This window comes from Eubalaena glacialis, chromosome 10, assembly GCF_028564815.1.
Source record: "Eubalaena glacialis isolate mEubGla1 chromosome 10, mEubGla1.1.hap2.+ XY, whole genome shotgun sequence".
Lineage (NCBI taxonomy): Eukaryota > Metazoa > Chordata > Mammalia > Artiodactyla > Balaenidae > Eubalaena > Eubalaena glacialis.
The window spans coordinates 14,594,128-14,619,346 of record NC_083725.1 but is presented as its reverse complement, the minus strand read 5'-3'; the positions used below and the strand labels follow the sequence as shown (position 1 = coordinate 14,619,346).

The following is a 25,219-nucleotide window of genomic DNA, read 5'->3' as shown; positions in this document are numbered from 1 at the left end:
GAGATACAGATGTAGAGAATAAACGTATGGATACCAAGGTGGGAAACGAGGGTGGGATGGATTGGGAGAGTGGGATTGACATATATACACCACTATGTGTAAAATAGATAACTAATGAGAACAGAATGTATAGCACAGGGAGCTCTACTCAGTGCTCTGTGGTGACCTAAATGGGAAGGAAATCCAAGGAAGAGGGGATATACGTATACATGTGGCCTATTCACTTTGCTGTACAGCAGAAACTAACAGAACATTGTAAAGCAACTATACTCCAATTTTTAAAAATGTAGCTCACTTAAGATTGGATCAGAAATCAGAGACCAACATAAGACCTGCTCTTTATCCAGGCCCTGAATGGCTAAGAGGGAAAAGTGGGATGCAGAGAATGAGGAAGGCCCTGTGGGAATAAAGACGAGGAGATCCGAGCTGGGCCCAGACTAGAAATAGGAGTTCAGAACCAAAGGATTTTAAAAACTAACCTTATTAAATCTTACAATAGTAACCCAAAGGTAAGGGAGCCTCACATTTCAGACCAAGAGTTAAATCAGTGGCTGTCCACTTGGGCGATGCATGAGTGTCACTTTTGAAAAAGGCAAGTGCCCCAGCTCCACCCATGAATTCCAAACCAGAACACCTCTCTGGTGGAGCCCAGCAAAGAGCCACCAGCCACTCTGATACCCAGCCAGAAACAAGAAGCACTGCGTTAAATCAAAGAGCTGTATTCATACCCCACTTCCAACCCCATTCACCCCCTCAAAACTTTCCCAGGCCTCAAACCAGTCCCCAATGTGTAAGTCACAGCAGGGCTTTCCTCCAGTCACTTCAATTGTTTCAGGAGTTCCACACCATAGATTCCTCACCAAGACTCCACTTGCCCCTCAGCCAGGGTAGAAACACAGGATGATCTCCACAAACTGCATTTATTTAGGGATAATTGGCCAAAGAAATCATTTGGGTTGGTTTTTATCTCTGTGATTCTTCCCTGTAACCATCCACAAAGAGCACCGTCCAAGCAGAGGGTCTGACCTGATGGGATGCTTGAGGCCACTGCGGCAGCTCAGTCAGGGTCCCCAGGGCCAGTGTCCCACTCCAGAGGGACCAAGTCCATGCTCCCCCTAATCAGGGCCTGTTCCTCCAGAGCTGTCCCGTCTCTCTGCCAAGCTTCAAGCCCTCCGTCTTCAACCCTTTGCCCAAGCAATGAGGCCGGAGGAGGATTGGGAGGGCAGGGGGTCTGACATAACTGGTTCATGGACTCAGGACACAAGGAAAAGAGAGTCTGTACCACGGCCAAGGGCAAAGGGAACTCCCCCTTCTTTTCAAAAGGCTTGCTCTGTTCTTGGCATTCCCCCATCTGACTTTTTGTCAGATGGGCTAGTTGGTGCTGACCTCAGAGAAGGCCAAACTGGGTGCTGTGGGGAGAGAGAAACAAAGCACATTTGTAAGAAGCATTTCAATCATAATAGTTACCATTTATTGAGCTCTTTCCATCTGTCTGGCCCAATTCTGAATTTCACATGCACTGTCTCATTTGATCCTCACCACCCGAGAGATAGGTTTTATTATTCCCATTAAGGATTAGGAAACTGAGGTTCAGAGAAGCTAAGTTACCTGCCTAAGACTAAGCTAGCTTCTAAGTCAGGGTAAAGATTTGGACCCTGGTGTGTCCAACTCCAAAGCTTGTGATCTTAACCATTGTGCTATACAGCCTCAGAAAGGGGACACGGCGTGGTGCCCCCTTCATTTAAGTAAATTTAATCAAGAAGCAAAAGTTCTTTGTTACCCTGCTCTCTTTCAGATAACACCTCCCTACCTGAGGTCTCAAACAAGTGGTACGCAGGCCAGAATTCACCCACGGGCTTGTTTAATTTGGTACATAGTGTTTTAAAATAACTTGACAACCCCTGAAGGGCTTTGAGTTTGTGGCCCTGGCCTCTCATCACACTCGCTTTATTGAAACCGTTTCAAGGGGACAGGGGTGTCATTTTCTGCAAAGTTTAAATCGCAAGCACCTGGCAGTGAACATGGGGAAGCTGGCTTTGAAGGTGGCTTTCCCTCCTCCATCATCTCTGCCCCACAGACTATCTGCAAACAGTACCACCCAGGTGGCTGACACACTCAGCAGCAGCCACTGTGCAGCTGTATCAGCAGGTCTCTAAGGTGAGGTTCTGGCAGTCACTGTAGCATCACATGGCAATAACAGGAGAAGGATCGGGGGGAGGGGAATGACTATATTCAACTTCAGAGGGGAGCTTATGTTTCCCTTGCTGGAGCCAGGCCAGGGCTCTGATCTCACACTTCCCTGGCAGAACCCTTCTCTGCTGTAATCATCTGGAAGTCATGTGTCCTTAGCGCTGGTGTGACAGGAACAAACACAAGCCATCATCCTATAAACAGAGGAGGCCAGCCTTCCTGAACCCAGCAGAACACTGCTCCCTCCATGGCTTGGGTACCTATCATTAGTCTACAAATAGCATCATATCCCTCGCCAGCTCAGTCCTTTTGTCCTTACCCCTACTCACTACACAGCCAGTGTCTTTTCTAGGTGCTGGACTTCCCTGGAGAGTTGAGCAAAGAGAAAGTAGGAGTCAGACTCTGTATTATTACATGAAATTCAGCATGCAGCCTTGCTGGCAATTAGGTTATGTCAAGGTATAATAAGTCACAGAATTTAAAAATCTAAGAGTTGGAAGGGACATTTTGAAAGGAAGGAAAACAATCCCTTGTGACACGATGCTTGTGCAAGGATCTTACAGCCCCCTCTTTACTATGCTGTGTTAAACCAGTATTGTACTGATGAGGCAGAGATCTTGCCTACCCTCATGAAGGCACTTCCTTTTACCTCTAAGATCAATCCTCTCCAGCCCTAGAGATACTCATAATACTCGAAATTGGGTATAAGGACAAGTTTGATATTACTTTTCTATCCAGCAGAGCTTCAGCTTCTCACCCTTTTCTACTACCTAGAAAAAATCTCTGCCCTCAGCAGAGTGGCCTCCCCAGGGGACCTAGCAATGTGCATCCCCCATGAGTTTGCCATATCCTTCCCAGCTCCTTTTCTTGCCTCCAGATACCTGGCTTGGCTGGACACAGAATATTTCTCACCATGGTCATGTAGGTGGCCTCTGACTTCCCACTTGGTTCTTCTTCATCAATCACCTCTTGCATGGTTATTGAGGAGTAGATATGTTTCTAGAGGGGAGAAGATCATGTAAATATTCCTAAAACTCAACAAGTCTTACATGCCAGAGAAAAGGCTATCTACCACTCTTCAAGGGGACAGGGGTTCTCCAGGGCATCAACCACCAAAATCAGTAGGTCAGAGGGTTACTAAGAGCTAGAGAATTATCATAGGTCACGATAATCCAGTCCTCAGACTTCCTGAAAATTAAGAAAATTAGCTCATCAGCAAAGAGCACTATGTTAAGAACCAAATTCTCTGGTTCGAAAGTCAAACATCTGGGACTTCACTGGCAGTCCAGTGGTTAAGACTCCACGCTCCTAATGCAGGGGGCGTGGGTTCACTCCCTGGTCAGGGAACTAAGATCCCACGTGCTGCATGGCGTGGCCAAAAAAAAAAAATCAAACATCTTTGTTTGGATGGGCATTGAGGTAGCAGCAGAAAATTCTTATCTTGCCAAGTTATTTGTACTTTGTGATTATTTCCTCCTAATTAGAGTCATGGCAGGACGGCATTCATCAGCGGCTAATTGTCATCATCTCTTCCAGAGGGTTTATATGCCAGGAACAGCCCTCACTGAACTTCACATCTGTGAGGTCAGAGGTACTTTGTGAGTCCCATTCCTGTCACTACTTGGAGAAGTGATATCATCCATTGACAAAGTCTTGGACTTCTGCAGTCCCCTGCACTATGTTGTGAGAAAATCCTACTCTTGGGTCACAAACAGCCCAAAAGATGGAAAGGCAAATATTATAAGAGGAGTTTTTCAAAGGAAAGAAAGAGAGAGAGAGAGAGAGAGAGAGAGAGAAAAAGAAAGAAAGAGAGAGAGGGGGAGGGAGGGAGGGAGGAAGGAAGGAAGGGGGAAAGAAAGGAGGGAGGGAGGGGGAAGAAGGGAAGGAGGAGGGAAGAAAAGAAAGAACAAAAGGGGAAAAAAAGAGTTCAAGGAAACTAATCCATTTCTCAGTCCCTAGTAGCAATTATTTATCACAAACTAATATGGTAGAAAAAGTTCTTGATCCTCTCTTTCTAAAGGTCCCCGAATATTTAATCTGAACAACTAACTCCTTCACTTAACTCTGGAATGGATCATAATCATCCTTTATATTGATACAGTGCCTCATAGATTACAAAGCACTTGCCTATCATCATGTTATTTGAACCTTACAACGGGGCAAATATGTTTGTTCTTAAACTCATTTTACTGATGAGAAAACTGAGGCTCAGGGAGGTGGCAGAGCTGGGCTTGAACTGGGACTTTCCCAGGGCCCTCCAAGGATGTACTGGGCTGCTGGACTGGCCCTGTCCGCCCCACACCACTCACTCTCCCAGGGACTCATTGCAGTGACGGAGATTTCCTGATCCGCTGCTCTGCGCCAGGCACTGGATGCGCCGAGACATAACGATGACTGAGACACAGTTCACAGGGGAATGATAATGACACCACCTGGATCCTGGAGCAGTCTCCACCTTGCCCTCACTGAGCACAGCAGCAAAATGGCAGAGTTCTTCTCTTACCTCTGGATTTGCCTTCTTTGTGTTCTCCAGGCTTTTGACCAAGGTCGTGGAAGTTACTGAACTGCAAAGGCATGAAAAGCATGTGGAATTACCCAGCCAGCACCGTATATTCAAGGGTGACAACATGAGACCACACAGAGTTTTATGAAGAGAGAGACCCCAGGTTAGGAACTACTCCCAGACACCTACAGCCCACGCTACCCAGTTCCGCTTGAAATCTGAGAGCTGCATCTCTTTCATGGAGAGCAGAAAGGCATCTGGAGATAGTTTAGACTGAACGACAGCTTCAACCTCTCTATTGTCACCCTAACAATTTTCTGTCCATAACAATTTTAAGTGAATTAATAGAGAGGAGCTATGGGATTCGGTTTTATCATTTCCGAGGACTAGGGAGATGGAGCTGAACCAGCAGGGAGCAGTAGAAGCTCAGCGAGACACCAGTTCAAAGGCTCCCGGCTTCTTTCTTCCAGGGAGGAGGCCAAGCAGAATTATCCCCTCAAACACCCAGGGCTGGGAGCTCTGGCCCCTTCCCTGCCCTCGGCCTTTGATCGCTTGACCATCTGCCTTCTGCATTTGTCACTAAATAGGCTTCCTTTTTTTCCTATTTTGGCCTAAGGTGGAGCTAAAAAAGAAAAATAACAACAACAACAACCAGGGTTAAAGCTAGAAAGGAATGTATATTTTTTTGTCTCAGAGTAGAAATATTTTAATCGTATTTTCTGATTATAAAGTTGTATGCTCTGATTGTAAAATAACTCAAATAATACAGAAATGTAGACAGTCTGAAGTTGAATTCCAGTAAACCCCCTACCCTCCTAGGACCCACCTTTTCTTTTATCCCAAATAGCACTATTAATATTTTAGAATTATCCTTCCAAACCTCTCTCAATGCAAGCGTAAGTATACTCACACAAAATATATTTAGTATATATGCTGCTGAAGAGAGAATTACATAATATGCTTTTTTATTACAATGAGATCATACTATATATTGTATACTACTACTCCTCGGACCTCTTTCTCCATCATTACATACAGAGCCATGTGGTATTTCATTGAATGGAATACCGATTCATTGAATCATTACCTTTCTGACAGGCACTGAGAATGATTTCAGTTTTTAATTGTAATCTTTGCTACAGCAACCATGCTTACGCACAAGTCTCAGCACATCCGTCTGACTATTTCTTTAGAATAAACTAGTAGACAGACATGGGAGGGCTGCTCTTCATTTTGAGGGAAACTGAGGCCCAGAGCGGGGAAGTGAGCTGACAGGGGAGCCAGGTTGTCTAACTCTCGGTTCAGTGCTGTCCACATGCCCAAAGCAAAGACCTTCAAGTTCAAAACCAAGTCAGAGAGCCCCTGGGGAGTCAAGTGTAAACCTAGCAGGCAGCAGCCGTTTCTGTACAATACATGTCCCATGCGGAAAGGAGTCCCAAAAGTCAGCACTACTCAGTCTTAATGGGGGTTCTTGCCCATTGACACTATTTCAAAAAGAGAGTCAATTTGCCCTAGCGACATAGTTCATCAATAGTTGGATAAACGGAAGGAGATGAACCTGCGAACAGCCAGTGAAACACTAGTGCCCATGCCAGAGCATCGGTGTATTTCTGAGGTACTGGGAGAATTTCAAGCCTTTAAAAATACATTTCAACAATAAATAATTTAGGACCTGAGGCCATTCATTCAAAAGTAGCTTCTCATCATTAAAATGTGGTCCTTCAGATAAAGCCACTGACAACCCTCAAAATCTGAGCTTCTCTACGAAGTGTATGCATACTGTGGATAATTCAAAAATCGTTTCTCTCAGGCATTGAATAGCACCATTACGGTTCTTGCATAAGATATATACTCTTAATTGTGCTCTACTTGGACCAACATCTGTAAGTCTTTGTAACCTTTGTAAAATGAGGATGGTGTGGGAATGTGCAAGGCCTTTCAGGATAACAGTGAGCAAAGGGGGTGGGGTCACTATACGATGACGTCTAATGTGGTAACCACAGATGATTCTGGTTTAAAACACCCCCTTCTGTGAAAATGGCACACTTAGAGCCTTATCACTCTCTTCCACTTCAGGCTAGAGGCATCTCCAGCCCCCCAGCCCAAGAGATGTGAGCAGCCCTGTACCTCTTATTTCCATGGGTCCTCTTCACAATCAATATCAGAACAGGAAGCAGCAAGATAGTGGCACAGATGATCCCCACAATGATCACCAGCTGATTACCGCCCAGGATCTCAGGTCTGAGGGTTACTGGGGTCACCAATGCTTGGGAAAAGGAGAAAAGTAATGACAGGGCCTCAGTATTCCAGAAAAGAGCTGGGAGCCTCACCAGTTCTAGACCAAGTAGCAACAGCCATGTCAGAAGTGGGAGGAGAAGGTCAGGCTCCACTCCATGTTGAAACACTAGGACTCCAGCTGTCCCCATTAGATTGAGGACCAAAGTCCGCTGACCCTCCCCTTGCTTACCCTTAAAATGTAGATTAAGGTCGGAGGGAAAAGAGAATATCACCTCACCTACAGTAGAGTTTCCTTTCACATTAATAATTCTATCTTAAAATGTGGTTTACCAAATGACAGAAATAACAGACGTGTTAGAGCCTGCTCTAGGCTACAACACTCAACCCCATAGTCACGATACAAAGTAAAGCACTTCCACCTTTATGGCACCCTTCACTCATCTCCTCAGTTCACTCTGAACATACACGTCAAACACCTCCTGGGTGCCAGATATCACTAGGCACAGAAGATACAAAGACAAATAGTGCATGGTCCCTGCCTTCAAGGAGAGAGACGATGTAAACAGAAAACCACAGACTGCTTATAGATGCTTTGAGAGCAGTCCATATAGAGTACAGAGCAGCATAGAGGAAAGGGTACCCAATTCTATGGGGAGCAGAACCTGAGAATTGGTCAGCAAAAGTTTTAAAGTTTAAGCTGAGTCTTAAAGGACACATCAAGGTTTTTTTGGCAAACAATATAGGGAAGGATGGTAGGGACCTTATACCCAAGGTCTGGAGCTCTTAGGTGCTTTTAGGTGACAGGATGGTGCTTTTAGAAACTAGCAAGAGTTCCATGGGTCTGGTTCAAAGGTTGTGTTTGTCGGGTGTGGTGGGGAATGTGGCTGGATAAATAATAGGATCTAAGTCATGAAGGACCTTGATTATCTCAATGAGGAGTTTGGCTTTTTTTCCATAGGCAATGGAGAAGACATTGAGAGATTATAAGCAGTTGAGATTTGTGACTGAGAAAGACGGCACTCAGAGCTGCATGAAGAATGAGGGGTAGTGACTGAGAATGAAAGCAGAGACTTTTTAGAGGCCTACAGTCCAAGACAGAGATGAGACAGCCAGAATAAGGTGGTGGTGACAGATGGGAAAGAAGGCAGATCCAGTCAGTAGTAGACAGCCATAAAAAGGAACAAAACTGAATTATCTGTAATGAGGTGGATGGACCTAGAGTCTGTCATACAGAGTGAAGTAAGTCAGAAGGAGAAAAGCAAATATGGGTTGCTAATGCACATATATGGAATCTAAAAAAACGGTATGATGAACCTAGCAGCAGGGCAGAAATAAAGACACAGACGTAGGGAACAGATTTGAAGACACAGCAGAGGAAGGGGAAGCTGGGATGAAGTGAGGGAGTAGCATCGACATATATACACTACCAAATGTAAAATGGATGGCTAGTGGGAAGCTGCTGCATAGCACAGGGAGATCAGCTCAATGCTTTGTGACCACCTAGAGGGGTGGGATAGGGAGGGTGGGAGGGAGAAGCAAGAGGGAGGGTATATGCGGATGTATGTATACACATAGCTGATTCAAGTTGTTGTACAGCAGAAACTAACACAACATTGTAAAGCAATTATACTCCAATAAAGATTTTTTTTTTTAAAGTCAGTAGTAGAAATGACAGGACCTGTTGACTTGTTAGATTGGGGGTCATGGGAAAGGGAAGAATCAAGTACAACTCCCAGGCATCCAGTTGGATAACTGTGTAGATGGTGGTGGCATTAACTGAGGTTGAAGAGATGGGCTGGGGAGAGGTAAGAGGGGTAGGTTTGGATATGTTGTATTTGAGTATTTGTGGAATATTTGGGTAGAGCTCATATAATACATAGAGATAGATAGATAGATAGATAGATAGATAGATAGATAGATAGATAGATAGATAGATAGATAGATAGATGATAGATAGGCAGACAGATAAAGTTGTATCTAACATAGAATATATTGAATGTATACAGAACATGGTGTTCAATACTACTGAGGTAAAGAAGGTCGAGGATGTGCCATTAGAGTACCATTGGTGATCTATGCTAGAGTAGAGGTAGAAGCAGAAGTCTGAATGCAGTGTGCTATCAGTTAATGGGAGATGAGATAGGAGACACCATGTCCAGCCCTTTAGCAAGCTATCTGGCTGTGTAAAGAAAGAAATACATAATGTATTGTGGGGAAGGTTGCACAACTCGGAATATATTAAAACCATCAAGGTGTACACTTTAAATGGGTATATTGTAAGGTATGTGAGTTGTATCTCAATAAAGCTGTTTCAAGAAAAATAAAGATATAGGATGAGAGCTAAAGGAGACAAGGACACAGGTAAGAGGAAGAGTGGAGTGTATGTTTGTGCTGAGTGGTAGAAGCCCTTGGAAAGTACGAGCTGAAAGAGCCATGTTGTGAGGATCCTGAGAAGGAAGAGAGAGCACCACCTGAGCACGGGGGCTCAGATAAGCCCTGGGTGGAGGGGAGCTCAGCATGGCAGGGCAGGGATGAGGATGGGAGCAGATGTAGGTCCGTTTGTGGGTGGGGAGGGCTCCAAATTTGAATGAGCTCCCGCTAATGGCTTCTATTTTCTCTGTGAAGTGGAGTTAAGACTTCTGAGAATGAAGAAAGCCATCTGTCTTGCTTCCCTCTCCAGCTGGGACTCTTTGCTATTGGCAAGAAGGTGCCTCCATAGACTTAAGTCTCTGGCCAGAGGTACTGGGGTGTGTTGCACCCTCACCTCTATCCCTGCCCCCAACCAACCACAGCCAACCCCTGGGGCCCTAGCAAAAGGCAAAGTCCACAGGCCACATCCTGACTGCTAACTGGGTTATGGTTTAACTTTAACTCCTCACTTATCAACCTCTATCAGTCAACACAATTGAGTCTTTACTCTCCTACACACCAATGGCCTTAATACACAGTGTTTCGCCAGACTACAGAATCTTTGATCAGAAAACCCCTCTATTTTTGGTTCTGGCCCCTTCCTGTTTTCTCTCTGTTCTTTGCTGTCTCTCACCAGCTCGGGATCATCTTCCTTTCCACTACAGAGCATAGAGCATCTCCCTTGAAGCCAAGTCAAAACAACTCCAATCCATCTCTGAGCTCCTGTACCTTTAACTTAGTATATTACACTAATGATGAGTGAGGTCTGGCAGAGGGGTGGTGTTCACTCAATATTAGCTTTTTTTTCCTTGACCTACCAGCAGGGAAGAACTAGGGTGAGGCAAGTAAGGTGCATAGGGCACCAAATTTAAGGAGGTATCACTCTCAAGGTCATGCAAGTACAGGGTACAAGTGCTTGATGAGCGCTGGGCTTATCAGGGTCAGGCAAGCACAGCACCTGAGAGTGATGCCGCCTTAAACTTTGCACCCTAGAAGCCTCTCCAGCCTCACCCTAGTCCTGGCCCTGCCTACCAGCTATGAGGTTCCTCCTCCCTCTCCAGCCAAATGTTAGATACTTCGAGGCTCTTTCAGGATCACGTGCAGCACAGTGGTTTTCCTGACTGTCAGGTTCCCCAGGTGGATACTGCAGGTGTAGCTTCCTCCATCAGACTCCTTCACTCTGTGGAGCATAATGGAGCCATCGTTGCGGGAAGTGTCCCCCACCAGGTTTACACGGTTCTGGAAGCGGCCCCAGTTCTGAGGGTATCCCATGGGTGCCTTGAGTTTGGGGTAATAGCGCAACACAATCTCCTCCTAGAAGGGAAAGGCAAAACGTATGAGATTGAAGGGCTGGGGTAGAGGGGCACCGGAAAGGTTGAGAGGGGAGCTCTCAGGACTCACAGGCTCTGTGTGTGGAAACAGTAAAGGTATTATCAGAAGGTATTAGTAACACAAATCCATGGACACACGTGTCTGCGGGCACATAGTTGTGCAGGACGCCACCAAACCACAAACAACTCTTCCATCTCAAGAGAGGGAGGAGGAAAGTGGGAATGAGGGACTTTCAGTTTTTTTGCACTTCTCCAGTAAAAAAAGTAAAAGTACACCTTTACTTTTTATGACATATCCAGTTGGATTTCCAATAGGCACCTGAAACATGTCTAAAACTGAACTCCAAAATTCTCCCCCAAACCAGTTCCTTCTTATCCATCCCATTTTGGTAAATGGCAATGTCTTCTTCCTTAAGCTCTGGTTAAGAATCTTGGAGTCATCCTTAACTCCTCTATTTCTTGAACAACTCACATCTAATCCCACAACAAATCCTCTACCCTCGAAATACATCCCAAATCTAGCCACTTCTCACCTCTTCCACAGTCTGGTCCAAGCCACCATCTCTCACCTGGATTCCTACAAGAGCTTCTCAACTTGTATCCCTCTATACTCCCCACTACAGTCTATTCTCAGCAGATGAACCTTTAGAAATATAAGTTAAATCATATCACTCCTCTGCTCAAAACCCTCTAATAGCCCTCCATTTCTCCTAAAAGTACAAAGTCCTCCATGAGCTGCCCCACCCCCATCTCCTCTCTGATTTCATCTTCTACTGGCTTTTTCCTCACCTACTTGGGTCACTTCACTCCAACCACACCAGTCTCCTTGCTGCTCCTTGAGTACTGGCCTCAGGGCCTTTGCACTTGCTGCTCCCGTTGCCTGGAACACTCTTTCCCCCTAGACAGATGCACAGTCGCCTCCTTCACTTCCTTGAGACCTCTGCTCAAATGTTACCTTTTTGATGAGGTCTCCCTGACCACCTACATAAAATAACAACCACAAAACCCTGTTTTCTTGTTCTCCATAGCTCTTACTATTACCTGACATATCGTGTATTTATTTCTTCATTGTTTTACTATGTATATCCTCCATCTTTTTTTTTTAACATCTTTATTGGATCATAATTGCTTTACAATGGTGTGTTAGTTTCTGCTTCATAACAAAGTGAATCAGCTATACATATACATATATCCCCATATCTCCTCCCTCTTGCGTCTCCCTCCCACCCTCCCTATCCCACCCCTCTAGGTGGTCACAAAGCACCAAGCTGATCTCCCTGTGCTATGTGGCTGCTTCCCACTAGCTATCTATTTTACATTTGGTAGTGTATATATGTCCATGCCACTCTCTCACTTTGTCCCAGCTTACCCTTCCCCCTCCCCATGTCCTCAAGTCCATTCTCTATGTCTGCATCTTTATTCCTGTCTTGCCCCTAGGTTCTATCCCTCCATCTTGATTGTAAGTTCCCCATCAGGGCAGGAGTTTTGAGTATTCACTGCATAGCAGATGCTTTAAAAATACTTGTTAAATAAATGTGTTGGAATTTTTTATAAAGTTATATAAATATTATTTTTTAAAAGCTTTTAAGAAAAGGAAATGGGTATACAGACAGAAACATGAATGAAAAGACCTGGCTTGTCTCTTGTGATTCAAATTCACAACCCAAAATGTCAACTCTCATCCTATTTTCTTCAGTGTCTCAATTGGTGGATGACATATAAATGCATGACGAGTTCCCAGAGGTGAATCTGGAACTACATGTAATTCCCCAGACCCCACCATGATGCCACCATTTCTTTTTTCTTTTTTCTTTTTTTTTTGAATTTTTGAATTTTATTTTATTTATTTTTTATATGGCAGGTTCTTATTAGTTATGTGTTTTATACATATTAGTGTATACATGTCAATTCCAATCTCCCAATTCATCCCACCACCACCACCCCCCACCACTTTCCCCCCTTGATGTCCATACGTTTGTTCTCTACATCTGGATGCCACCATTTCTGACCCACTCAGACAACATATAGGAATCAAGTGAGTATAAATGACTTTTTGTAGGGATGACCTGGAATATGTCTTCATTTATAAAAGTTAAATCTTTTCTAAACTTTGTACCTTAACTTTTATTAACAATAAGTTACCTGAGATGTCTCTTACAATACACCTTGACCCATCAGGACATCACCATGCCATAGTTGACATCTACTGGTCTAATGAACTAACTTGCTGTTTACTACTTCAGAGTTCCCATGAAGTACTCCTCACCCTGGCCCCCAGGACCTACTAATCCCAACATTCGAAGCATCCATGAAGACAAAGAAAATTCCCTCCATCACATAAATGGGGCAATGGGGCACAGAAGAAAACTCATAAAAATAACCCAAATGAGAATAAGAGGGCTTCCCTGGGAGTGCAGTGGTTAAGAATCCGCCTGCCATTGCAGAGGACACGGGTTCGAGCCCTGGTCCGGGAAGATCCCACATGCCGCGGAGCAACTAAGCCCGTGCACCACAACTACTGAGCCTGCGCTCTAGAGCCCACAAGCCACAACTACTGAGCCCGCGAGCCACAGCTACTGAAGCCCGTGCGCCTAGAGCCCGTGCTTGGCAACAAGAGAAGCCACCACAGTGAGAAGTCCGCACACCACAACAAAGAGAGTAGCCCCCACTCACTGCAACTAGAGAAAGCCAGCGCACAGCAACGAAGACCCAGCGCAGCCAAAAATAAATAAATAAAATAAATAAATTTTTTTTAAAAAAGAATAAGAATGCAAAATGGTATAGATGATCTTATTTGCAAAGCAGAAATAGAGACACAGATGTAGAGAACCAACACATGGATACCAAGGGGGAAGGGGGGATGGGATGAACTGGGAGATTGGGATTGACATATATACACTATTGATACTATGTATAAAATAGATAACTAATGAGAACCTACTGTATAGCACAGGAACTCTACTCAATGCTCTGTGGTGATCTAAATGGGAAGGAAATCCCAAAAAAGGGGATATATGTATACATATAGCTGATTCACTTTGCTGTACAGTAGAAACTAACACAACATTGTAAAGCAACTATACTCCAATAAAAATTAATTAAAAATAAAAATTAAAAACATTGTTTTTAACTTTAAAAAAAAGAATAAGAATGCAATTGTGCTTATGCCTAGCCCATTGCTTTCCTGGCTAGGCCACCAAATCATCCCCCTTGCTATCCCATGGACTCTACAAAAAGGGGAAGGGAGAAGAGGAATTAAACTAAAATGCAGTGGCCAAGTCATGTACAAATGCTTTACACCAGCTGTCTCCTGTAGGCGTCTTGACAACCTGAAATGCTGAGCAGCAGCAGCATCTACTTCTTCTTCTTCATCATCTTCATTAGAGTCATTTTTCCCAACCAGAAGCTGAAATTGCCCAGCCAAGTGGCTGAGCTGAGAGGCCCAGCTTTGCCAAGCTCCAAAGCCCAAGCCCTCACAACACCACCACATGGCACCTGGTGCCTGGATTCTTGATCTCCCCGCTCTGTCCTGACAGCATCGGCCAGGGACTTCTTATACACAGTGAGGGTTTCTCCTCCTTACCTTGGCGTGCTCTCCTGATGAGAACATCCAGTCTACCCTGGTCATGTGTTTCTCTTCTGTGCTGTGGAAAACACATCCCATCTGAGTCGAATCACCCACATGAGCCATGAGCTCTGGGGATAAAATGGTAAATCAAGTCAAACTCAAGGTATAATCTATAGGAGCCAAAGAACTTCTAGAAAAGATAATATTTAGCCAAAGATCCTCAACAGTAAAATCAATGTCACCACCAAATACTGCACGCTTTCCCTCCACAGATGATCCAGATTATTCTGTGTGGTCAAAGTACTCAGAGGCCTCTCACTCAAATCAACACAATACCCCAAGGATAAGACAATACCCTCTAGCTACCGACATACATCAAGTCTGAGGGGTCCCACTGACTTCAGTAAACACTTTCTGGTTCTCTTTCATTCCTTTCTCCTTCTCCTTTTCTAGAACTTCTCCCACAAGCCCCAACTCCACTTCAAGCTTGTAATAAAGAAAGTACAGAAAACCTTGAAGCCCCCCACTTTCTGTTCACCAACTTAGATACCCACATCTGCTTAACATAAACAGGAAGTGGAAAGTTATATAACTCTCATTCTTATAAATAACCCACTGGCTCTCCTAGATGAAAAACTGAATCATGGGTAACTCTCTTCAACTTCTTTTATTCTTCTACAAGTTGTCTTAGGACTTGCTTAGGACAATTCTGGCTAGAGTACAGGTCACAGGACTGCTTGCTAATTAGGCCAAGACAACAGACAGTTTTCCTCTTGGCTTTTCTTTCTGTTTTAATCCCTGCCCCCACTTCCCCATCTGCTCCCCCTTCCCCTACTCCTGGCTTTCCAACACATAGTCTCTTCCTCCTGCTTATTTGTATAAGCAGCTGACCCCATCATATGTTTACTGCTTTAGTCATTTCAAGAAGTCCCTGAAAAAGAAAACAATTAGAAAGATGCTTCTGATTTTTCAATAGTGCTCTATATAAATCGGCCACAAAGTCAATTAAGAAAAGAAAGTCAGGATGATATTTAAGGGAGACACAAGCCTACGTCTTAACTGGACAGAGTTCCTTCAAAAGAGCATTAAGCGGAGCTCATAAAGGAACACAGTACATCATCTAACCTCTTCATCCAAATTGTGTCCCTGGGAGAACGTTAACTTCCCACCCAGGAGGAAAGACACACAATGGGAGGAAAGTAAAAGAAAATATTATGAACTCAAAACTCTATGGAGGGAATTATTTTGGAAGTAATAAAAATTCACTCCAAAGAATACCAGTAGGGAAGGAAACACCCTCTAAATCTATGAGTATATTAAGAATTGAACCCTATTTTTTAAATGCAATAATAAGAACTGAACATTCTGAGTTCCTTCAACACACCAGGCATGTGCTAGACACCTAGGATATCACCAAGTCATTACAATATTTTGAGATATGCACTATTACTCTCCCATTTCACAGAGGAAGGAAGTGAAAGAGCCCAGAGCTTCATGGCCAGTAAAAGGCAGAGCCAGCACTAAAACCCAGGCCCGAGTGAAAACAAAGCCCACGCTTTCTCACTCCCTTTACTGTTACCACCTCACATTAAGTGGAAGGATGGCTGATTCTAGAGCAAAAGTACGGGAAGTTAATATTATTTTTATTTGTAAGAAAATTGTCTATACCATTGAAATTTTGTTTTCCAAATATTAGGAACTTTCTCTAAATTAGGATTTAAAGCACTGTTAGGTGTGATTCCAAAACATGGGCTTTTAATTATTTCATTATATTGCCTCCCTTCTAGAATCATAGACCCTTATAAATTGAGAAGAGATTAGAATAGAATAAAAATAATAGGGTAATGAAGTTAGGGATCCAGAAGCCACCTAAAGCTCACATACTATACTACCTACCATGTGCACGAATCCCTTCAATAAGAATATTTTCTCTCCTTGAACAACATATTTTCCAAAATGTTAAACCAAACTCAAAACATTGTTCAAGCAATTCATCTGATATGAAAACTTTAATTCAATTTTGAATCTTAAAAATGAAGATCATCTGACTGAAATTATATGCACAAGTTTGAATAAAAATTACTTTTTGTTCTCTTTATACTTTTAATTAACTATTATATAATATATCTATACAGTACAATTATATAATCTGTGAACACACACATTCAGATGCCTTAAAATCCTTTCACAGAATAAAATGGAAGCAAATTCCTAAGAAAGAAAGAAAGGAAGGAAGGAAGGAAGGAAGGAAGAAAAAAAGAAAGAAAAGGAAAGAAAGAAAAAAGAAAATTGTCTATAGTGTTTAAAATAAGAACTATGAATAAAAGAGTTGAAGTAGTAGAAACACAGAAAAATTACAAACTGAAGGGTAAACTTTGGGGAGGAAATCTAGATGAGTTTTCACTTGGAAGGAGATAGCCACCAGGCAAATGGTCAGGAGTTAGAGCTATTCCCACGCTGGCTGGAAAGGAAAAGTAAATACAAGTTGCTCCACTGGCTACTGGGAAATATCTGACTATCCCTAAAATTGCTCTAGCCTGCTCCCATGGACTCAGTTCTTAAAACTGCCTCCTTTGGGCTCCTTCCCTCTGTGTCTCTTCTAAGCAGGAATAGGCACCCATTTTGTAGGGCATGCTTGTAGTCCTCAGGCCCAGCATCAGAGAACAAAGTAGAAAGGGGTAACTCAAAGATAATCCTTGTGGGACACAGGCAGTTGGTTCATTTCTTCTTCCTGGAGAGCCATAGATTTAAAATCAAAAGAAAAATGCAATTGAAAAAAAGTAGGAAAAATTGGGAGAGAGGCCAGAGGCCACCTTCTACAATTCCTTCTACCATTCCATTTTTTAGAAGTCAGATTCAAGTGAGAGATGCTAATTTAAGAATTTCCTTCATTTGACAAATGTTTACTGAATGCTTACTCTATGCCAGGCATTGTGTCTAGGGCTGGTCATGGGACCAAGAACACAGATCCAGGTGAGCAGGGGAGACACAACTGAAAAGGTGTGTTGAATATCACCAGAGAGGAGGACAGGGTGCTCCAAAGGAGCTCATTGAAAGAATGGACCTAAACTAGCTGGCAGGGAGAGGGGCGTTCAGATTCTAGTTCACTCACTAAACAGCAAGCTCTCCTGAGGCCAAAGACTGTTCCTTCTATCTCACACTTTTAAAGAATGTTGTAATTCTGTGGTTTTCAAACTTTTTAAAGCAGCAGAATTCTTTCTTCAAACAAAATCTTATCTGGCAGCCCAATGAATACAACAGGAAAAAGGAAAAGGACTTTGGTTGTAGTGGAGGTAGAAGCCTGAGGTCCTGCCCAACTAGATCCTCTATCAATCCCCTGCCCTGTTCTCACCCTTTGTGTGGCCCACCAGGTTCCTTGGACCTTGAGTGTTCTATAGAACATGTTTTTTTAAAACCAACAATCTACTGAAGCCATTTATAAATGGGAACATGAGGTCCTAGGAAGTTAGAGAGATCTGCTCATTTCTTTTATATCCCCCAGAACACCTAACATAGTTACCTACAAAATATGGACACAACATCAACGTGGATAACTGATGGGAAGCATCAGGATATAGTGAAGAAAACATGGACTTTGTTGACAGAGGTACCAGGGTCCAAGTACTGGATATGCCATTTAATAAGTATATGTCCTTAGGCAAGTCACTTAATCTCTCTAAGCCTCAGTTAACTCATCTGTAAAATGAAAAGGAGAATACAGTACTTCCTTCACAGCATTTTCATGAGGTTGAAACATGTTAAAGTGATAATAAAATAATGATCATCATTATTTTTATTTTATCGAGGACTCACTCCGTGGTAAGTACATAGCACAATGGCTGGCATTTGCTCAACAAAATCAGTTCGCTTCCCTCACTGCACACCAAATCTCTTGCCCCTTCGCCCTTCTCTGAGCAAGCATTTATGTACCTTTGGGTTCCTCTGGTAGTACACGCAGGACCACTGCTTTTTTGAACACCAGGCTCTCCATTTTGAAGCGGATTTCACAGGTGTAGTTTCCCTGGTCAGCCTCTTCCACATTTTGCAACAGGAGAGAACCGTCATGGTGTAAGATGTCCCCCACCAAGCGCACACGATTCTGGAAATGCCCCACAGGCACACTGATGTTGGCATAATAGAAGAGCACGTAATCATCCTGGAGGGCAATACAACGTCAGAGAAAATCTAAAGTCCATGGCACCAGACCCAGGAGTCTGGATTCAAAAGCCCCTGTTCTGTGGAGGCAGCATAGTCATCATCACCACTGTGATCAAAAAGTGCTTGGTACCCAATTCATCATCATCAACATCATCATCATCATCATCATCATCATCACCATCATCATCATCATCATCATCACCATCATCATCATCATCATCATCACCATCATCATCATCATCATCATCACCATCATCACCATCATCACCATCATCATGTGCCAGGCAATACACTAACTTGCACAATGCTCTGTGGATCATTTTACACAAAGACAACTGGAGAAACAGGGTCAACACATTTCCATTTCTTACAGTTTAAGGTAAAATGTAACATCCACTCTGAAGATCACTCTGGGGATTCAAACTCACAACTTTTGAAAAGCATCTCCCATCTTCACCCTGTGTTCTGCCATGGCCCCCGCATTCGATGGCATCCAAATGTAATCCCACAGACTGGCTGTTGTGAGAATCCCCAGCATGTTGGCTGTTACCACTGTCCTTTCTGCCCTCCTCCAGGCAGCTTATCATAAGGCATGAGAAGGAGTCCTCAACAGGGAATGGTTTACAGACTGGGAGGGGGAGCCATGGGGAATTCTTATTTTCACTTAGACCATGGGTATTTCCCTCTTATAACAAAACTAGTAATAAAAATTTGAGTGACAGTAGCATTATGGGGATAACATGCTCTGAGCTACAAAAGCAATATTTCATTTGCAAACATTGGGACTTTATTGTCCACAATATATTACTTAGGACATATTTCGCAAATGAACCTGACATACAAGTATCTCCACAGAATCTCAGATGAGGCTTAATACACTGTTTCCTAATCCAAAGAGCTCCCATGAAAGGCCTTCACTCAGCCATGCTGAATCTGCTAATGCCAACACTTTAAGCAGGCATGAAGGAGAAAGAGATGATTCCCCAGCACATAAATGGGTCAGTGGAGTGCTGAAAGAATCTGCCCCCTCCCCAAAGAAAATATTACTGTGACACCGTTCCTGTGCCTAGGCCGTAACTCTTTTTGTCTAGACCAATGCATTTTCACCCTTCTCACCCTCCCATTCACCTATGCTACTCTACAAATGGGAGAAATAGAGGAAAGGAACTAAAGAACTTTATGTGCATGTCTCCCATTAGCTTCTCAAGGTCCTGAAAAGTAAGCATTACCATTATTACAATCACCTTCATCTTCACAGATGGGGAAGTTGAATGTCAGAGAGTTTGAGTAATTTACCCAGTTGATTACACAGCCAAGAGGCCAGACTAGGAGGAGGTTCAGTTCTGGCAAGCTCCAGAGCCCAAGCTCCTGCAGCCCCATCTCATGGCACTGGATGACCTGATTCTCCCTCTCCCCACATTCTGACACCACTGGCCAGGGGCTTTTAATACACAGCAGTGTTTCCTCCTTCTTACCTTGAAGTGCTCTCCTGATGAGAATATCCAGTCTACCTTGGTCACAAGTTTCTCTTCTGTGCTCTGGAAAATACATCCCAACAGGGCTGAATCACCCACGTGGACTGTTAGCTCCATGGAGGAAACAATCAAGTCATTCAGGCCCAAGGAATAACCTACAGAAGTCAAAAAGGCAAGAGGAGGCATCATTCAGACAAATACACTCAACAATAAAAATTAGTATTAATCTCCAAGTATATGTACCTTTCCACCCCAGATGACCCAACGTGGACAAAGTATTCAGAGGCCCTTCATTCAAACCAGCACGGCATTCCCAAGGGTAAGAGAAATACCCTGTAGTTCCCCCCACGTAGCTCAAGTCAGAGGGGTTCTACAATCTTCATGTTATATAGATGCTAACTGGTCCTGTGCTCCTAGCCAGTCCCTTCCCCTTTTCTAGAATTCATCCCTGCAATCTCCTTTCTAAAGAAAGAAGAGAGGGAATTCCCTGGTGGTCCAGTGGTTAGGACTCTGCACTTTCACTGCCGAGGGAGCAGGTTCAATCCCTGGTCGGGGAACTAAGATCCTGCAAGCCGTGTGGCGTGGCCAGAAAAACAAAACAAAACAAAAACAAAAACAAAACAAGAAGAACAAAGAAGAGAGACCCTGAAGTCTCTCCTTTCAGGTCATGAATTTAGACACCCATAAACAGGAAATGGAATGTCTCTGGCTCCTAGTTTCCCACCCATTCCCTAACTGAAAAGCCAGTTCACAGGTATTTTTGCTTCCCTCTGCTTTTCTCCTTCTTTAGGTCCTTTACAAAAGCTTATCTCTGAATTTGCTGGCTGATTCTGGCTGTAGTGTAGGTCCTTGTAATTAGGCCAGTACAGAGCACAGCTCTTCCCTTGAATTTCCTTTGTGTTTGCCTTCTCCCCACCTCCCTCCTCCAGCTCTGCCCTCAGCCCTGGCTTTCCAGTCTCTAGGGTTAGCCCATGCGGTACCCCTCCACTATTTGTCCATTGCTCAAGTAATTTCTCTTTTCCCTTAAAGGAAAAACCATTTCTAAAGAGAAAACCATTACATGGATATTTCTGTTTTCACAAGACATGCTCTATGCAAAGAGATAACCATAGCAAGAAAGACACATTTAGATGCTGGCCAGTTCCTATCAAAGAAGAGCCAAGTGAACGAATTTGGGAATAAACAGAAAATGTGCCAACCTCTCCATCCAAGCTGTTGCCCCGAGTGAAGAGTGTTAACTTCCTGCCCACAGCAGGCAACACGCAGTGGGGAGGACGTGAAAGAAAACATGAACCCTCCACCCTCTGGAGAGAATTATTTTTTGAAAGAAATCAAAAGTACCTGCAAAAGTGACCTGGAATTTTCCTGTAAGGAAGAACTGAGCAACTTTAAGTGTGGTTAAAGGTGTAAGAAGCTTATTTAATGTAATATGAAGAGCACTGTCTGTAGAATTAAATGAGTTTGCTAGAAAGCAAGAGCGGCAACCAAAGCAAAGAGAAACTTATACCTGATGGGTAACCTTTGTACAGAAATGGCTGAAGAAATTGAGACTTTCTACAGAGGAGGAAAACCTCTCCACCAAGAAGTACAATACCCCCTGATGTCACCAGGCCACTCCACATGGGGTTGGATTGTTAAGTCTCTGGATGGAAGGGCAAAAACCTGCAGGCTGCTTCACCCAGGAAATGTCTAAATAGCCTCTGAGATTTTTATAACCCTGATTCCATAGGGAAAAAAATTCTCTAATACATACCAGTTTCATGTGTGTGTGTCTGTCTGACTGCATGTTTGTGCACATGCTATGTTGCCTGGAATTAGAGCAAAGACAATTCTTTTGTGCACTATGCTGAGTCAGTGTTTAGGTCACCATGCAAAGTTTAAAAAACTAATAGTAAAGAGAAAAATAGAATAGATAAACAACAAGGTCCTACTGCATATTACAGGGAACTGTAGTCAATATCCTGTGATAAACCATAATGGAATATAAAAAAGAATGTATGTATATGTATAACTGAATCTCTTTGCTGTACAGCAGAAATTAACACAACATTGTAAATCAACCATACTTAACCATACTTTAAAAAGACAAAAAAATAGGGACTTCCCTGGTGGCACAGTGGTTAAGACTCCACGCTCCCAATGCAGGGGGCCCGGGTTCAATCCCTGGTCAGGGAACTAGATCCCACATGCATGCCACAACTAAGAGTTCACATGCCACAACTAAGGAGCCCGCCTGCCGCAACTAAGACCCAGAGCAACCAAATAAATTTTTTAAGTTTTTTTTAAAAGAGAAAAAAATAAAAAGCTGTGAGAGCAAAGCATCTAATTAATTCATTCTTCCAACAGAGCTATATCCATGGGATAAAGAGAAGACAAGGGGACAAAAGGATGAAAAAGTTAGAAAGAGGTGGGATTAGCAAGAAGAAGCAGCCCTGAGCACTGTAAGAGCAGGAGACTCCAACCTGGTCTGATGAGTCAGCCAGAGCAGGCTTTTTAAAAGTGGAGCTTAAGGAGAAACCTGAAGGATAAGGAAGGCTTAGGCAGGCTTGCTAGGGTGAGGTGGGGAGAGAAGGTTCCAGGCAAAAGAAACCATCCAAAATTGGGAAAGAGCTCAGTGCATTTGAGGAACTGCAAGAAGACTAGCGTAGCTAAAGCATGAAAACAATTACAGGGATTCTGGGACTCCCTTTGGTGATTTCGTTTCCTGATCTGAGACTAGCTGTGGTTTTAAAGATAACAATTTAAAGTGCAGGAATACCAGCGAGAAACTTTCTTCGTATCCCATAAGAAGGTCCTAAAACACCCAGTCAGGACCCAAAGGCACTCTGTTTCTAATAGCAACAGAGGAATATTCAGCTTTCCAAGAAAGAGTCTCCTACCTGGCTTCTAAAACAGCTGTTGCAGCAAAACAGCTGTTTCAACAAAACTATGAAGTTCCAGGTTGGGGTTTCCATTTTCAACAAAGCAAGGGGAAATGAAAATATATAAAACTGGCTTCTGAACATACATGAGACTTACAAGAAATCAAATACCCTCCTTGGTCCCTTGGCTTCTACTTACTGAGTAACACTGGCATCAGGATGAGTTTCAGTGGGTAAAACATGCTGCTCTCAATTTTTCAACCTTAAAAGAAAAAAAAAAGTCAGAAAATAGTGTCAAGAGAAGTTCATTAATTTAACAAATCAATGGTGAGTTCTTCTGTGAGTCAGCCTCTGTCTGAGGCACTGGGCTGCAGCATGGAGCAAGGAAGACAAGGTCCCGGCTCATGAGCAGCTTGCACGTGGAGGGGAGATGGAGAGGGAAAAAAGCAGCAAATGAAAGAATAAGAAACAGCGGATGCTGGTAACTGCTATGATGAAACAAAACAGAGTGGTGTTTGGAGAGTCACTTGCGGGCTGCCTCAGACTGGCTATAAGGGAAGATTAGATGAAAGTTGCTTTTAAAGAGAAAAAAAGCAAACAATTCCAGGATAGCCTTGAGATGACACCCCTAGACAATCTACAACCTGAGAGTTTCACATAAACAAAAGATTACAAGATATTCAGCCTGAAATTTTTACCTATCTCTCCAACTAAATTAAAATGACTACCTTTAAATATATAAAGAATGTTCTCGACATGTAAGAAAAGAGATACACAAATACGAGGAAATTTTTTAAACTCAGTTAAGGCATTCACCAAGTTCTATGACACAAAGAAGCCACATGAAAGGTCCACAGTGAGATTTTTTTTTTCCATTTTTTTACTTTTTTAGGCAGGATAGCATGGATAGAATGAGAATTGGGTTGTGCATGGACAAAAGTACTTTTAAAACATCTATATTATCTCTGTGGTACTAATTTCACTGCATCCACCAGCTCCTGGGAAAGAATTCACTGTCTGCACGATGCCCTGTAGCTTTCTTAACAAAACAGAAGAACCCTAACTCCAAGGAGTTACAATTCAACAAGCCTTGGGTTCCTACCTACTACTGTGGCTGGTCTTGGTCATGATCCCTGCACCCCTAACATCTTGGAGTAATTCCACCTCAGAATCTGCTAGGAGGAAAGGTCTTCTTTGTGTATTAACATCATAGTACGCTACCCGGCTCTCCTGGAAGTCCAGCACGTATGGTGGCCGTTTTAATGTATAAAAAATGATTACCTAAGAGATTTTTTTTTTAATAATTTGTCTGTTTGATGTTTGCTGTTTTGTCTTTCTTTCTTTCTTTCTGGCTGCATTGGGTATTCGTTGCTGGGCACGGGCTTTCTCTAGTTGTGGCGAGCGGGGGCTACTCTTCGTTGCGGTGCACGGGCTTCTTATTGCGGTGGCTTCTCTTGTTGCGGAGCACGGGCTCTAGGTGTGCAGACTTCAGTAGTTGTGGCGCACAGGCTCAGTAGTTGTGCTTTGCGGGCTCTAGAGCACAATAAGAGATTTCTTACCTGTATTCTAATCAACAAAATCCTCCATCTGGAAAATCAGGGTCAAACTGTTTAAGGTGGCCCTACCTAAATCTCACTTAGGCAGAAAGTCCATTGACCTTGCTGAACCTCAGTTTCCTCACCTATAACATGGGGATAACAACACAAGGATCAAATGTGATAATGCAGATAACAGTGCTTTGAAAAATAGAAAGCATTACCACATAAGATCCTATTTTTATAGCCTAAAAGTCAGATAGGAAACAGAGTTTGTAGCTTTAGAGGAGATTTTGGGTTCTGAGAATCTACCTTTACAAGAATGGCAAATGATGAATCAGAATAAACTGGAAACTTTTTAAGTTTCAGTTCTTGAATTCCATCACAACAATGTAGATAACAATTACACTGACTCAGATATACCAAAAGTCACATTAAATTTCCCCAAATATGAGTACTTCTAATGAAAATACAAGCTCTCTCTCAGGATAGCCACAGCTTTATTCCTGCTGCATGACACATACCTTACCCTACGCATACATGGGTGAGCATGATAAAGGGCTTCCTTTATATCATAACTTTAATTCATCATATCTCGGACATCTAAGATCCCTGTTGTGTTCTGGATGAATTCTTCTCCAGGAAGTTGGTTGTGCTCCCTTCACTGCCCAGCAAACAGCTCTCATATATTCCCCAAAGCAGTGCGCCATTTGCATGGAGGAGTAATCATTGATTACAGTGTAGACTTATCTACACTCTCAGGGGCAGGACCATATGCGTCTCATTTATGAGTGTCCCATGCCCGTGTTACAGCATTGGTGAAGTGCCTGGCATATACTGGACAAGTGCTGATAGCTGCCAATACAACCATCAAACTGAAATCAACTTAGACATCATGCAAATGCACCACTCTATTCTAAGAGGAAACCGGTGACCCCAAAAAGACTCTGA

General features: G+C 43.2%; 1 protein-coding gene across 1 annotated transcript; it reads right to left on the bottom strand.

Moving 5' to 3' along the window:
- Positions 1-1,316: 1,316 nt before the first annotated feature.
- On the bottom strand, positions 1,317-22,975 carry JAML (junction adhesion molecule like). Its single transcript, XM_061202492.1, has 9 exons — positions 22,933-22,975; positions 19,873-20,027; positions 18,170-18,395; positions 14,255-14,367; positions 10,417-10,654; positions 6,821-6,959; positions 4,646-4,754; positions 3,103-3,189; positions 1,317-1,409 (listed from the first exon to the last, which is right to left on the bottom strand). Exons 1-9 carry the CDS (start codon positions 22,973-22,975, stop codon positions 1,317-1,319), a joined length of 1,203 nt encoding a protein of 400 aa, XP_061058475.1.
- Positions 22,976-25,219: the final 2,244 nt, after the last annotated feature.